The sequence below is a fragment of the Diabrotica undecimpunctata genome, chromosome 8 (genome assembly GCF_040954645.1).
Source record: "Diabrotica undecimpunctata isolate CICGRU chromosome 8, icDiaUnde3, whole genome shotgun sequence".
In the NCBI taxonomy this organism is placed as follows: domain Eukaryota; kingdom Metazoa; phylum Arthropoda; class Insecta; order Coleoptera; family Chrysomelidae; genus Diabrotica; species Diabrotica undecimpunctata.
This window is the reverse complement of record NC_092810.1, coordinates 51616056-51632568: the sequence shown is the minus strand read 5'-3', so window position 1 is coordinate 51632568 and position 16513 is coordinate 51616056. Positions and strand designations below refer to the sequence as shown.

Here is a 16513-nt window from a genome sequence, read left to right as displayed (position 1 = left end):
TCTTATTCTGTACACTTCTTTATCCTCATCCTTTAACCAATGCCTATCAACTTGAAGCAGAGTGTAAACCAGATAATATACCTATGCTAATAATTTTTTTTTAAATCTATGTTATTGATTTCAAAATCGTGACGGTTATTCTGGGATGCATAAATATTTATAAAATATAGAATGCTCTCAATTACTTTTTTATCAAAAAGAGTGAAAAAACTTCAATATATAACTTGCCTTCATGGTTGGCTTTTATATTGTCTAAATATCAATCAGACTGATGTTGAATTAGTACTGAGCACGAATGAGTATCTGTTGTTACAACTTACGACACATTTGGATTTACTTTTTTCCCTTGTTTTTTCTTTGGACGTTTAATCTGTGGTTCAAAGGAATATCATAATCAGAATCGTCAGAATTCCCAATCACTTATATTTCATATGTACCTGCAATAAACGATTTTATTGATTCTTCACAAATAATATTATCATCAATGTCTTCTACATCAGAAACTTTCTAATCTAATCTCGGAGGCAAATAAACCACATTAAATGAGTCAGCATTTTCACAATCTGAGTGTTCTTCTAACAAAGCTATTAACTCTTTAGTAGTTAGTGCCATCTTCATTTCATATTTCGAGAAATTACTGAAATAAACAAATGCACTACTATATAAATGCATTCACATGATAATAGTTTAGCATACTTCATTTTAGTATATATGAACATATTTATATAAACAAATAAACACAAGCAAACTTTCAAATTAAGTTAAACAAAACAAATATAACGTCTACAGCACACAGCAAATCTCTAAATAGAGAATGATGTGTAATGACGAGATTGTATGTTAAAATTTCAGATTGTTTAGTCTAACGAAAAAAGCGGTATTTTCCAACATTTTCTGTTTTTTGAAGTTCTGTATTAGGTACTCTCTAAAGGCCGTATGACACTATGCATTTTCTTGTATCATATCTTATATCGTTTCTGATATAGAAAGTTATTTATGTTTTCTTGTATCGTTTCTTGCACGTACATTTGTGCTCTGTATGACACTATGCAAGTTCTTTTACCGGAAATTGTACGTGATTCGGCACATGATTGGTCGAAATTTTGACACATATAAAAATAGAACTGCAGTACCTGAGCAATACTGCAATACTGTGGTTCAAAAATTAAAGAAATAAAATGTCCCAATATTAAAACTAAATTGGAAACCATAATTTTTGAAGATATTCAACAAGCTGTAATGGAAGACAGAAATAATAAATAATTTGGTTGTAATAATTTATTTGTTTTTTTTTACAAATTATGTGTTTGAATGGCATGCTCTTGAAATTCTACTCTCTTATTTGGAAATATAAAATAATCTTTAAACTCATCACGAATTTTTAAAGCGGTTATGTATTGTTTTTAGTAATACATCTCTTACTTTCAGTAGTTCCGATGCTATTTATCCAATCCCTGTGATTTATTGATTTTCAATTTGGCTACTGCTGTTCTAATCTTGGTTACTGTTGGTGGGCACTTTTCTCTGATGTCTGCTTGGTCTAATTGTATATCAAAGTTCTCCTTCAGCCGCCATTATGACAGAAGTTTTACGTTTCTGCGCTCAAATTGGCGCATTTCTTGTACAAGAAACTGCAGCGGGCACAAATTCTTGTATCGTTTCTGATATAAGAACTATACGATTGTATGACACTATCCATTTTTTTGTTATATCATAAACGATATAAGAAATGATACAAGAAAATGCATAGTGTCATACGGCCTTAATAAGAACAAAATTTTACTTTATTTTGTTAGACAACTATAAGATAACTGTTAAAAGACAAATGATAATTTAATAATTATATCGGTCTTAGATTTAATTTTTACGTAATGACTTATGTGTTTAAATAAATAATTAAATTTTTTTTTGGTACGTCTCTGCAAAATTGATGTGGAATATGATTTCGTTAAAAAATTATCGTTACGGGCTTCGTTAGGTGCAATGTTGCCAAGTAATCACCTTCAATTAAAAATTGTTTTAGTATAATAAACAAAATATGCTAAAGATAAAACATAATTTTTTACTTATAAACAATATATTAACAATACAAGATCGCTATTTGCTTTTAAATACTAAATGTAAAGACCAGTCAATTATATGGAAAAGTGACACAATTTTACTGAAAAAGCATAGAAAATCATTTAAAATAAGGGTTTGTAAACTTTTGGACCCTTTTAAAATGAGGGTTGGTGTTAATTTTTTGGTTAATTATTACAAAACTTCCACGAAATAGTTTATCGCGCAGACAATAGAATATCTATGATAAGAGCCATGCAGTGGCGTTTCAATATTAAACAATTTGAGAAGATTGTTTTAAATTTGAAACCGCACTAATTACAAAACTATTACTCACTTAAAATAAATAGAGTTTGATTTTACACATATTGTTTTATCGATACCAAACTTTTTAGTCGAATCAGCAACTTAGTAAACATGTTCAATACTGACAGTGTTCAAATATGAATAATTGTGATCATTTTTTTCAAAATTTTCTATTGCACGTGGGCTTAAAATTTTAACATAGTTAAGTTATAACAACATCTTTAATTGATACTCTATAAAGTTTGGTAAAAGTTCCCAAATTTTTAATGCAGTACCTGTTACCTGTGTGTGTTACCTGTACTCACTTATAGACCGTAAACATTCACACTTACAAAAAAAGGTAGTTAATAAGATTCGCGTGCTTCAGATGGCTATGGAGCGCCAGATGTTGGTTGTCTCCCTGAGAGACCGAATCCCAAACGAAGAAATACGTCGTAGAACAACAGACGCTATCGAAAAATTTGCTTCGTTAAAATGGAATTGGGCAGGACACGTCGCCAGATTATCAGATAAGCGATGGACAAAACGTATTTTAGAGTGGAGACCAAGACAAAAAGCAATACGGAGCAGAGGACGCCCACAAACTAGATGGACTGACGACCTGAAACGTGTTAGCAATAACTGGATGTAAGCCGCACCAGACAGAGGCAGATGGAAAAAGCTGAGGGAGACCTATGTCCAGCAATGGACGCATACAGGTTGATGATGATGATCGGTTACCTTAAAACCGTAATTATAAAGTCATTATTAATGACTCCTTAACGACTCATTAAGGACACATAAAGAACTTATAAGAATTATTTCCGAGAATTTCTAGTCACTGTTCGTAATTTAGTCTCATTATATTGTCGAGTCTCAAAAAGAAAGGTGATAATACGCGTTTTAGAACTATTTTGTAGAATGGAGATGGTTAAGTGTAGTACGAGTAAACAGATCAGATTGGAATAGTTTAGACTCTATTTAAATAATAAGTACTATTTCCCGAAGACAACCTAACCAATATTAAGCAACGTGTAAGCGAAGCTACTGGAGTATCTTTACGTACAGTAGAAAGGATCATTCAACAAGCGAATATGTTAACAAACGCAGAGTCAAATAATTCACTAAAATTTCCAGCTACAACACTTGTTAAATGGAAAGCAACCGTGACAGACTTGAGGAAGTACGACAAACAGTTCATTAGAAATACTACTCACCGTTTTCATGAGACTGAAGGTTGTCGTGTATCATTGAAGCTTTTGCAAAAAGGCTTGAAGAGAGGCACGAGTGGGCTGCAAGTGTGACTTCTCTCTACAGAATTGTGAAATATTTGGGATTTAAAAGAAAGAAAACGAAAGATAATCGACGTTTATTAATTGAACGGAATGACATTCGTGCTCATTAAGTATTTGGACAAAATTGAATATTACAGAAGCGAAGGTAAGTCAATTGTATATGTTGATGAAACCTATTTACATGCAGGACACACTACGCCAAATAGCTGGACAGATGACAGTGGTAAAGGATTGTTCAAAAACATTTCAAAAGGAAGTAGGTTAGTCATCGTACATGGTGATGTCAGAAGCCAAGACAGGAGATTAGTATGATGATATGAATTCAGAAAATTACGAAAAATAAATAAAAGAACAGTTAATCCCCAAATTGGCTGTAGGATCTGTTGTTGTTACTGATAATGCGTCATCAAAATGTACAAATTAATAAAGCATTAGTCATTCTAAAAAACGAATATGATATCTTGGTTGAGAGAAAAAGTTTACCATTTGTAACGTCAATGTTAAAACCGCAATTGTATGAAATCATCAAACGACACAAACAAGTTTGTGTTTCTTTAAAACATGTTGCTTTAAAACTTCAGCATATTATCCAGACTTGAACCCTATAGAAATAGTTTGCTACCGCTACGTAAATTAGTCGCAAAATCGCACAGCTCGAGACGTATGAGATCTCGTTAGAAAGGGAAGAGGGTAACTAGTACAATGACAGAAAAAACAAACATGGCAGCATTGCCAAAAGAGTATTACATCATATCTCCTTGTTATCGGTCCGATTGGAGCGTGTGATACGTTATATGAAAGGGGAGAGGATAACGATTATATTAAGAAAGAAAAAACCGAAAACGTTATTTCACTATAACTCAGCAAACATCTGAGGGTATCTGCAGCGGCTTAGTTCAAGTAGCCTGAATGCATGGGTTATTCTCCAAAACAAAATAAAGAAGAAGAATCTCCCTTGCCTTTTACCCAGCCAATTTAAATATTAATTAAAGTCTCCGGGTAAAACTAGTTTTATCCATTTCCGGGGTTTACCCCTAACATATATAATATATTTATTATATATTTTTAACATTTCTTAATACTTTCGCTGCGCATGACTCCTATCGGAGTCAAAGTGGTCCTTTGTTAGGTGAGCATGAATCCGATCGGGGACAGTAACCCGTTGTTTTTTAAGACGGTATATTTTATTTAGTACGACGCCGAAGTTAGTTAATGTTTGTCAGGGTATGAGTGAGGACTTCATTGTCAAAAAAATATTATCAGTTTTTTGCTGTGGTAGTTTCGTGATTCAAAATGGCGGAAAGTATGACGGGCCCTTAACACTGAAAAAAATGAAATCTTCCTGCCTCCAGGCATAGTATTTCGAAAATTCCTATGGTTAATAAGGAACGAACAAAGAGACAACGTTGTAAAATATGTTCCGAAAACAAAATTATACAGCAGATAACATATCACTGCAAAAAATGTCCTGATCAACCCGGATTTTGTGTTGAATGCTTTGAAATTGCTCATATGTGAATCAAAAGAATATGTGAATCTTTCTGTATTTTATAGAATAAATAAACTTATTTTTTCTAAAATTACGTTATATAATATTTTTCTAGAAAAACGTTATAATTTGCCTTGTGCCGATCGGAGCCAGTCAGCGATACACTAGAAATTCTTAGCCAGGTGCGCATGACTCCCATCGGAGTCAAAAATTGTAGTCACATTTTATAAATAAATATGCTTCTTCTTCTTCTACTTCTTGGAGATCTTTCGATCTGTTTAATTCTGAAGCTGCCTCTGGTTAATTTCCTGGGAGGTAGATTGCCAACTATCCCTCCATCTTTTAGGTAGTCTTCCGGGAGGTCTTGAACCGGCTAGGGCAATTTTTGGGAGTCTATTCTCATCCATTCGTCCTACATGACTGTACCACATCCTTTTACGCTGCCTTCCCCATCTTACAATATCTTGAATTTTGCACTGCTCTCTAACGTTTGTATTTCTCACCCTTTCTCTTCTTGTTTTGCCCACTATTGTTCTTAGGCTTTTCATCTCGGCAACCCTTAGCATCTGTTTCATTTTGTTGGTATCTTCGCACACTTCTATGCCATATGTCATGATCGGTCGTATGCAAGTCTTGTAGATTCTAATTTAACTCTCTGTGCGCATATACGGATTTGACCAGACTATCTCCCGCAGACATCCAGAAAATGCGGATGCTTTGTTTGATCTGAATCCTTAGGTCCTTTACTGGGTCGTGTCTGCTTGATATATCTATGCCCAGATATCTGAATTGCATCACCTGTTCTATGGGGTTGTTCTCAACCACTAACTTACATCTGAGCGGATCTTTTGCTATTGTCATAAATTTAGTTTTGTTGGTAGAAATGGTCATATTTAGTTGGTGGCTTATTTGAAAGAACTGAAAGAGCTGTCTCTGAAGATCATCTTCTGATTCGGCAGTAGATGTGACAGGTTTGTTCTGGAGCGGAAGTGACCTGTCACTCTAGGCCACGCCCCCTGGTGACGTAGGAACGTTCCACGTGTCTCAAGGCCACGCCCTCAGCCAATGGTGACGTAGGTACGCCCCTTGTCTATAGGCCACGCCTCTTGACCAATGGTGACGTAGGTACGCCCCCACGTAAACGCTTGACCAATGGTGACATAGGAACGTCCCCACTCGTGACGTTAGAAGATATCCTCGACCAATGGTGGCATAGGAACGTCCCCTCGTGACGTAAGAACATATCGTCGACCAATGGTGACACAAATACACCCTACTCGTGATGTTAGAAGATATCCTCGACCAATGGTGGCATAGGAACGTCCCCACGTGACGTAAGAACATATCGTCGATTAATGGTGACACAGAAACGCCCCACCCGTGACGTTAGAGCATATCCTCGACCAATGGTTGCATAGGAACGTCCCCTCGTGATGTTAGAACATATCCTCGAAGAATGGCGGCACAAAAACGCCCCCACTCGTGACGTGACAACATATCCTCGACCAATGGTGACATAGAATCGTCCCCTCGTGACGTTATAACATATCGTAGACCAATGGTGACACAAAAACGCCCCCAAGTAAACGCCTGACCAATGGTGGCATAGGAACGTCCCCTCGTGACGTTAGACCATATCCTTGACCAATGGTGGTACAGAAACGCAACACTTGTAACGTTAGAACGTATCCTCGACCAATGGTGACACAAAAACGCCTTACTCGCGATGTCAGAACGTATCTACGTCCAATAGCGGCATCATGACATCGAATTGAGTTCGTCCTCGTGTCTCACCGACCAATGGTGACATAGAAACGCCCCCAATGGGAACGTGTGCATCGACATCCAATGAGAACGACGTACATCGACCAATGGCGGAGGCTATTCCCCCACTAGGAGTGGAGCTGTGCCCCTCCCCCCCACCATTCCCTAATAATAATGAATATACGCCTCAACGTACACCAATAAGAACGACTGGTGGAGGCGTATCACGAAAAGACACCCAAACGTCCATCATTCCCCCAATAATAACGAAGATACGCCTCGACAAACACCAATGGCGACAGCCGAAAAGAAGACGAATTGACAGTCTACTCGAATACTTTCCTCTAACTGAAGTTGTCAAAAACATCATTTAAAAAGTTTAACTAAGTTGAATGAAGTGTTAGTAGCAGACAAGCAGTCATCATGAGAGTAGCGTTCGTAGACATACAGGGATTCACCGTAGATGGGTGGTTCGTACCCAAAGAACTAAGTATGGAAATTGGTTTTAAACATGGTCATTATATATTTAAACCTCCACAACCGTTTGCTACATTGAGCAATCAAGATAAGAAGACTGCTGCGTACTTGGAGAAAAACGTGCATGGTCTTCGGTATTCTAATGGAGATATTGAATATTCCAAAATAAATGAAATACTGGAATCTAAGTTGTTGTATGCTGCCGACTATATATACGTTCGCGGAGAACAAAAAGCAGATTTTTTAAAACAGAAGTGTCACATTTTTGGAGTTTTCCCCATAATTATCGATGTTTGCAAGTATGATGGTACACCGTGTGCAACAGGAAAATTTGTTGCAGATTCAAATGCTTGTCACACAACTGGATTATTTTCCTGCTCCTCAATAAATGTGGATCGATCGCCTCCGACAATGGTTTTGTGAAAAGATTATACCTATGTAAATTGGATTTTTTTAAATAAAAGATTAAAAGTTTTGTTTTAGTTTTATTTTAACAGTTTTCCTTTTTTACATTTAATGCAAGATGATTCGCATTTGCGATTTGCAAAAAATTTTATAATGATATTAATCGTCAGAAATACATTTATTACTAATATGATTGTTAACAGTATAATCGATGAACCATATTGAGCGATGATACCATTATTAGTTGTACACCATTTTGAATCACTTTCGGTGTTATTTAGGGATATTAGCCTGATCTTGTAGAATGCTCCTTCTGACTTTGGTATTGATTTGAAAAATACTGGAAGCTGTCCATATTTCACAACTTCATGATTCATTAGAGTCCATTCAGTTCGATTACAATCCGTTTTTACATCAATAAAACATATCGTCAAGTTCTTAACATTGTTTGGAACGTTTGTATAAATAAAGGACATTGTTAACAATAGCTGTGAGAATGATGAATGATATTGTTAGTTGAGACATGTTGTCGACTGAATTCTTTTTAACGGGTATTGTGTTTTTGGTAGTTTTCTATCAGACAAATGAAACTCTACAAATCGTTTTTCAATTTTCGTTATATCTTCGTACCACTGTATGTCCACCTTCAACTTTTGTATTTTTTCGCAAAACTCTTCTAGCCTGCACTGTAAGAGCGACATCAGTTAAATAAATGACTTTCATTCTAACCCCAATATAAATAATATTCTCGATAATTCCAACTGCTATGGTATTATTCTAACCTAATTATTTGGTTGTAATGTTTTACAAATCCAATAAATAATATTTGTTGTGCACAAAACTTTTTCGTTGGACCCTGTATACATAAATATACATTTACTTTACAGAATGTAGTCGTTCATTAAATAGGCAGGCTGGTATGACGTAACTCGACTGGAAATTATCGAGAATTGCAAGCTCAAGCCTGTTTAAACGTGCACCGGATATTGTCGACTGTGAAAACGCTGAATCGTGAGAAAATGTTAGAAAGGAATGTAATAATATCCGCCAAAGTTCTCGTTAGCAGTATTTCGCGTCATATTACGTCTGGTGGTTCTATGACTAACAAGCTGATTCTTGAAAAAAATTGTTGCACGTGTTTCCGGCGACCGTGTGAGAAATGTTAAAAGGAAATGTACATCCGCTGGTTGGAATTTTTATAAAGATTTATAAGTTTAATTATATTAACGAGGTTACTCGCAAATTACTCGTAAAATATAATTTGAAAAATAAACGAATTTTTGCTAATACACTATTCGTTGTGGATAAAATATATACGAGGTTGATTAAAAATTACTCGCAAAATATAAATTGAGAAAATTTAAAGGTTCTTACGTTAATCATCGTCTATAAAATATATACGAGGTTAATTAAAAATTACACACTTCTCTTTGTATGTCAACGTTAATTCGTCTTCTTCTTTTCGGCTGTCAATTCGTATTCTTTTCGGCTGTCGCCATTGGTGTTTGTCGAGACGTATCTTCGTTATTATTGGGGGATTGGGGGCGTTTGGGTGTCTTTTCGTGATACGCCTCCACCAGTCGTTCTTATTGGTGTACGTTGAGGCGTATCTTCGTTATTATTAGGGAATGGGGGGGAGGGGGGCACAGCTCCACTCCTAGTGGGGGAATAGCCTCCGCCATTGGTCGATGTACGTCGTTCTCATTGGATGTCGATGCACACGTTCCCACCGTACGACGTTTTTGTGTCACCATTGGTCGAGGATACGTTCTAACGTTACAAGTGTTGCGTTTCTCTATCACCATTGGTCAAGGATATGGTCTAACGTCACGAGGGGACGTTCCTATGCCACCATTGGTCAGGCGTTTACTTGGGGGCGTTTCTGTGTCACCATTGGTCTACGATATGTTCTAACGTCACGACAGAACGATTCTGTCACCATTGGTCGAGGATATGTTCTTACGTCACGAGTGGGGGCGTTTTTGTGCCGCCATTGGTCAAGGATATATTCTAACGTCACAAGGGGACGTTCCTATGCAAGCATTGGTCGAGGATATGCTCTAACATCACGAGTGGGGCGTTTCTGTGTCACCATTGGTCGACGATATGTTCTTACATCACGAAGAGAAGTTCCTATGCCACCATTGGTCGAGGATATCTTCTGTCACGAGTGGGAACGTTCCTATGTCACCATTGGTCAGGCGTTTACGTGGGAGCGTACCTACGTCACCATTGGTCGAGAGGCGTGGCCTATAGACAAGGGGAGTACCTACGTCACCATTGGCTGAAGGCGTGGCCTTGAGACACGTGGGACGTTCCTACGTCACCAGGGGGCATCGCCTAGAGTGACAGGTCACTTCCGCTCCAGAACGAACCTGTCACATCTACTTTCGGCAATAATTGCTGCATTATCTGCGTAACACACCATCCCAATTCTTTTGTTGCCCATCCTGTATCCGAGATTGAGAGATGTTACTTTGTTTATAAGTTTGTCCATGAGTAGGTTAAACAAGAAGGGGCTTGAACTGTCTCCTTGTCTAATTCCTCCCGGTGTTGGAATATTTTCAGTGACTTGGTCTCCCGCTCTAACTTTGGTTACATTGTTGTTATTTAAGTTATGGACTATCTTTGTTATGTTGGTCGGCGTTTTATTTTCTATTAATATTTTTCTTTTATTTGTTTTATTATGAATACTGCATCTGTTACAGACCGTCCTCTTGTAAAACCTTGTTGTTCTTCAGCATTAGTGATTTGCCTTTCCAATTTGTCCTTAAGAATACTTGTGAAAAGTTTCATCGTTGTATTTAAGAGGGTTATTCCTCTGTAGTTTTGTGGGCAAGTTTTTTGTCCTTTTTTAAATATGGGGATTGTGATGCTCTTATGCCATTCCTCTGGTGTTTCTGTGTGGTTTAAGATTTTGTTAAATAGTTGTGACAGTTTACTTGCAAGTTCATGGCCTCCATATTTTAAGAGTTCATTGGGTATTCCATCTGTTCCAGGTGATTTTCTGTTTTTTAGCTTCCTGATCTTTGATTCAACCTCTTCGTCATTGATTGTAGCACTTATATCTGCTTCGTATTCGTTTATATTCAGTATATTTAAAATATGCACTTTATTTAATTAATTTAATAGTATTATGTATTCTAATATCAATTACAATACATATTTTAGAACAGTTATTGCCGCCACTCCTGGGTAACACCTCTCGAAAAAAGTCAGCAGCGAATGTGTTAAGCAATTAAAACATTGTGTTTAGTAGATTATTATAAAAGATTATCGTATTAGTAATAAACAAAATCATTTAAAAGGTTTTCATTAAAATAGTACGAGTATTCTAAAAGAACAGAGTTTTCTGTAGGCGTTAATAGAAGAACACCTAATTTGTATCCTTAAAGAAAATGGCATTGGATTAAAAAAAGAAAAACTTAATATTACCTTTAAAAGTTTATCATTTTTCAATGACTGCTCTCGGAAATGATACAGTTTTAAGACGTCTTCACCACATTTTGTACAAATTTTCTGTGATATGACGTCATCTTTATTGATCTGAAACAAAAATAAATAGTTTAATTGATGTTATGTCAATAAATCACGTTAATTATAAGTTTAATAAAGAATGAGTTTCGATAGGCGCGCCCACCAAAGTAACTAGAATGACCGCGCGTATCTCAAGAGATGCGCGTCTTTAGTTATAATATTTTAACAATAATATTAACATGTAATATTTATTTAAATATACAGAGGGCTATTCTAGAAGATTGATGCGGACAGGAAATAGTTATAGAATTAAAAATATAGATATTTCCAGTGTAATAAGGTATTCACGAACTCTAAGTCAAATCTCATATTTAATAATTTTAATATGAATTCATTTTTAGTGGCTTAAAAAAATTTACATTAAATATTGTCATTTTATTGGTATAATTGAGTTTTATGCCATTTCCAAGAATAAACTGCTTTAACCTTTTTTCTCTGAAATGCTTCGTAAAGCCAAGATTGTATGTTTTCAATGTCATAATTTTTTATGCTTTCGAAGCAAATTAAAAAACATAGCATTAGCTCTAAACATATCCATTATTGTATTGAATGCCAATTATTATTGTTAGTAAATATTCAATCACAGATTCGACTTTTAGAAGATCAATAATGGAAAATAACGAGATAGTGACCAAAAACTGGTATGTTTTAAATATGTAGAATAATCGAGTGCATTAAATTTTGCGGAGCGTTTGAATTAGCTCTAAGAGGCACGATGAAAGTTTGACATCTACGAATCCTGGAGTATTTCCGGGGACTTATCAACTTAATGGGAGAAATTGACACTATATTGCAAAAACATTTAAGCGAAAATAATACAACCTTTTTGGGAACTTCAAAACTATTCAAAATGAACTGCTGGATTCAATGTTATATGTCGCTCGTGGATTAATAAGCAAAGAGATAACAATAGCTCCTTATGTAGCAATTGATGCTGATGAGACTACAGACGCTTTAGTTCATGATCAAATGGTTTTAATTTTGAGATATACCCTTGGCAACCAAATCTTTGAACGATTTTGGGGATATTTTTTACCTGATACGCCTAATGCAGACGGCATTATTAAGTGTATTTTGAAGCAACTTAATAATTTAAAATTGAACAATACTCCTAATAAATTAATTGGCCGAAGTAATGATGGCGCCGCTGTCATGTCAAGCAAAATCAATGGAGTTCAATTTAGTCCAGACGCAAACCAAATTGAACATGTTTGGGACATGCTTGGGCGAAGGATACGAAGTCGTGTTCCTGCCCCTTTAACCTTAAATCAGTTCTTTTAGAGGAATGGGAATTTATTCCTCAACACGACATTTCTCATTTGATTTTAGGCATGCCAAGGAGAATTCAGGCAATAATTCGAGCACGTGGAGGAAACATTCATTATTAAAATTAATTTGTCCGGGCACATTATTTAAGTTTTTATTAATTGAGCTTGATTTTGTTACATTTACTTACTTTTTTTTCTTAATTTTTAAATTGTTATCTACTGAAACAATTCTTTGTTCTAAAGTTAAATTTTTATTAGAAATTAGTTACAACTTACTACAACGAAACAGTTTGTTTCGTTTGTGTTTACGTTATTATAATAATAAAAGTTTAAAGAGAATTAAAATTTTAAGTTTCTACTTTAAAAATGCAAGTTTTTTTTTTTTATTAACATTTAAGATTTTTACAATCTGTTTTGCAGTGAAAACAATAAGTAAAATTTTTTGTCTTTACATGACAGAGAGATGTAAGGTCCAGTGACCAAATCATCACGACACAAATTGGCTTTTTACCGGTAGGATGCGCACATACACTGATACGCGAGCACTAAAAGCGGCACTGATCACAATGGCTGGGTGCTGTTGAAGGCGTAACTCCCACTGCTGTAGGCTCTGTCAGGATAGGTGAGGTAGGTCCAAGGGGTCATGTCGCTTCAATCTCTTCGCTTCTGGTTGTTGAGAAGATTGTGTGCCAGGGTATTAGGATGCACCCGCAACCTGTTTTGATATTGTTCAGAAGTTTTTTTGCACTCTTCAGAGACTGTTAGTACCTGAAGATCTCTATGTATTGCATCATTCTGGATATACCAAGGTGCATTAGCGATTGTTCTCAGAGTTTTGGATTGGAATATTTGTATTATCATAATATTAGATTTGCTAGCTGAACCCCAGAGCTGTGAGCCATATGTCCAAATGGGTTTTATTATTGTATTGTATATCAGCAGCTTGTTGTCAATCGATAGGTGAGAGTTTTTTCCCAACATCCAGTAAAGTTTTCTGTATAAAATTCCCAATTGAAGCCTTTTCGTCCATATATGTTTGGTCCAAGTTAGACGTTTGTCAAGGTGAATACCTAAGTATTTTACGTCATGCTTTTGGGGCAAAGGATGTCCATTGAGGTTAACTTGTGGACATGTACCTCTTCTTAGAGTGAATGTAATTTGTGTAGATTTTGAGGGGTTTACTCTAATTCTCCAGAGTTTAAGCCATTCATTTGTTTTGTTCAGATGTAGTTGCAGTCTCTCTGATGCTATTATTGGGTTGCTATGAGAGGCCAAGAAAGCAGTATCATCTGCGAATGTTGCAAGCGTTAGGTTATTGCTTATTGGCAAGTCAGCCGTATATATCAGGTACAGAATCGGTCCGAGCACACTACCCTGAGGTACACCAGATAGGATGGGGTAGAGTTTTGTATAGGCTTCACTATATTTTACCAGATATCTCCTTTCTGTAAGGTATGATTGAAGCAGTTTAAAGTAAGGGTAAGGTAAATTTTTCTTTAATTTGTACAGAAGTCCTGTATGCCACACCTTGTCAAAAGCTTGAGAGGCGTCTAAAAAGGCTGCAGTACAATATTGCTTGTTCTCGAGACTACTTCTTATTGTTGTGTATAGTCTGTGAACTTGTTCTATTGTACCATGTTGGTTACGAAAACCGAATTGATGGTCAGGTATGAGACACTTTTCGTCCAATATTGGTTTGATTTTTCGTAGTAGAAGTTTTTCGAAGACCTTAGAGATGACTGGGAGTAGACTAATCGGTCGGTATGAGTTGACATCTTTTGGATCTTTACCAGGTTTTTGAATGAGTATAATCTGTGCCACTTTCCATTGCAGAGGGAAGTAATGCAGACTAAGCATAGCATTGAAGATCATAGTGATTATTCTGTAACAGTCATTGGTTAGTTCCTGGAGGATCTTACCCGTTATGAGGTCAAATCCCGGAGCCTTATTGGGTTGTATCTCATTCTTTATTATCTGTTTTACTTCTTTAATATTAAACTTGGTGATAGGTAGATCCATTTGATATGGAGCCTCAAGAAAAGAATTAAATGGTTCTTCTTGTTCTAATGGCACTACTCTGTTAAATGGACTAAATACTGTAGAAAGATGTTCAGCGAATGTCTCAGATTTTTCTGTGTCTGTTCTTGCCCATTTACCTTTGACATTTTTTAGAGGAGGTATGACGTCTTGTGGACCTTTTACCTTTCTCGTCGCCTTCCATAGGGAATAATTGGTGTCTTTGGACGGAGTCAAATTTTCTAAGTAAGTTTGGATCCCCCTGTTTTTCTCTTCTTTTAATAGATTTTTAAGTCTTCTGGTAATTCTGTTTAAATTTTGTTTGTCAATAGGAGCGTGTGTGTTTTGCCACTTTTTCCTAAGTTTTCTTTTCTCATCGATCAGGTTTTTTGCACTTTGCGAACAGTTTATGCTTTCCTTCCATGTTGTTTGTTCGGGAGTAGAAATCCAACCTGCCTTTTGTATGGAGGTAGTAAGTTGTTGTACCGCATTTTCAATTTGTAATTCTGTTTTAAGTGGCAAGTTCGTTGGTATTTGTTCTGCTAGTGCGCTTCGGAATATTTTCCAATTTGTTTGATTATTGGTTAGGACTGGAGGCTTATTTCTGAGTATGATTTTGGAGTCTAGGTCAATTAGAATGGGAGAATGATCTGAAGAGAGGTCCCAGCATGATTCTATTGCTAAATAGTTAAGAGAGATACCTTTAATCACACAGAAGTCTAAGAGATCTGGTGTTTTATTTGGATCTGTAGGCCAATAAGTTGGTTCTCCTGTAGATATGTGTTGTAGGTTGTTTCTTGTTATTGACTTCAGCAGTTGTCTACCCCTTGTTGTAATTACCCTAGAGCCCCAGTGATGATGTTTACAGTTAAAGTCTCCTCCTGCTATGAATTTGTGTCCAAGAGAACTGAAATAGGCGCTAAAGTTGTTTTCGTTGATTGGTTGACCAGGAGGACAGTAGACCGTAGACAGTAGACCGTAGACAGTAGATAAGGTAAGGTTGCCTAGCCAGTCTTCGATGACAATGCTAGTTGATTGCAGGTACTTTTCACTGAGCTTATTTAACTCATGGTGTTTTATATTAGATTTGATAATAATAGCTGTGCCACCGTGTGCCTTGTCATTTGGATGTTTTGTGTAGTGGACAATGTATTTTGGAATTTTGATATAGTTTTTGTCTGTTAAATGAGCTTCTGATACAAGCATAACATCAATTTTCTTCTCGTCGAGGAAAATTTTTATTTCTTGGATGTGGTTCGTTAGGCCATTTGAGTTCCAGACGGCTATTTTAAGTTTGTGTTGCATTAGTGCATTTTGGAAATCATGGTCGTAAGAAGATTAAGCATAGTGTCCATTCTCTCTACTAGTTTTGTCATCAGGTTTTCAAGGTTGGCAATTTTCGTTGAATGGTTTGAGCCGACATTAGTTTGTTGATTTGTGATTTCATCCGCTTGACTATTTCCTGAAGTTTTTTGGGCGTAAGAAACACCAGGGGTTACTCTTTGACTATTGGTTTCATGGGTGTCTGTTCTGTGGGTCTCTTGATTCTTTCTGAGTTGGGGGAATTTTTCTTTTTGTATTTGTTTGTATACGCTGCAGCCCTTATAGTTGGCCGGATGGTTTCCCATACAAAGTACACATTTTACGTTATTGCTGCGTTCTTTTCGTGGGCAGTGTAAAGTAAGATGATTACTTGCACACTTTACGCATCTTGGAGGCATATGGCAGAATTTTTGTGTGTAACCGTAGCGTTGATATTTGGTACATTGGGGAACCTGACGTTTGGGATATGGTGGTTCGAAGGACACAATCATGTTCTGGAGTGCTCTCACATCATATATGTCTTTATTATTTGGCTTAGTTTTTAATTCTATATAAAAGAGCGGAAGTGCTCCGTTTTTCGTGCCGGTGAGTGTATT

At 36.3% G+C, this 16513-nt stretch overlaps 1 protein-coding gene across 1 annotated transcript in view; it reads right to left on the bottom strand.

Moving 5' to 3' along the window:
* Positions 1-16513, bottom strand: part of LOC140447535 (uncharacterized) — a 73785-nt gene that overhangs the window by 9604 nt on the left and 47668 nt on the right. The window contains exon 2 of the mRNA XM_072540238.1: positions 11209-11319. Coding sequence (XP_072396339.1) covers positions 11209-11319 — 111 coding nt within the window. The remainder of the gene's footprint in view (positions 1-11208; positions 11320-16513) is intronic.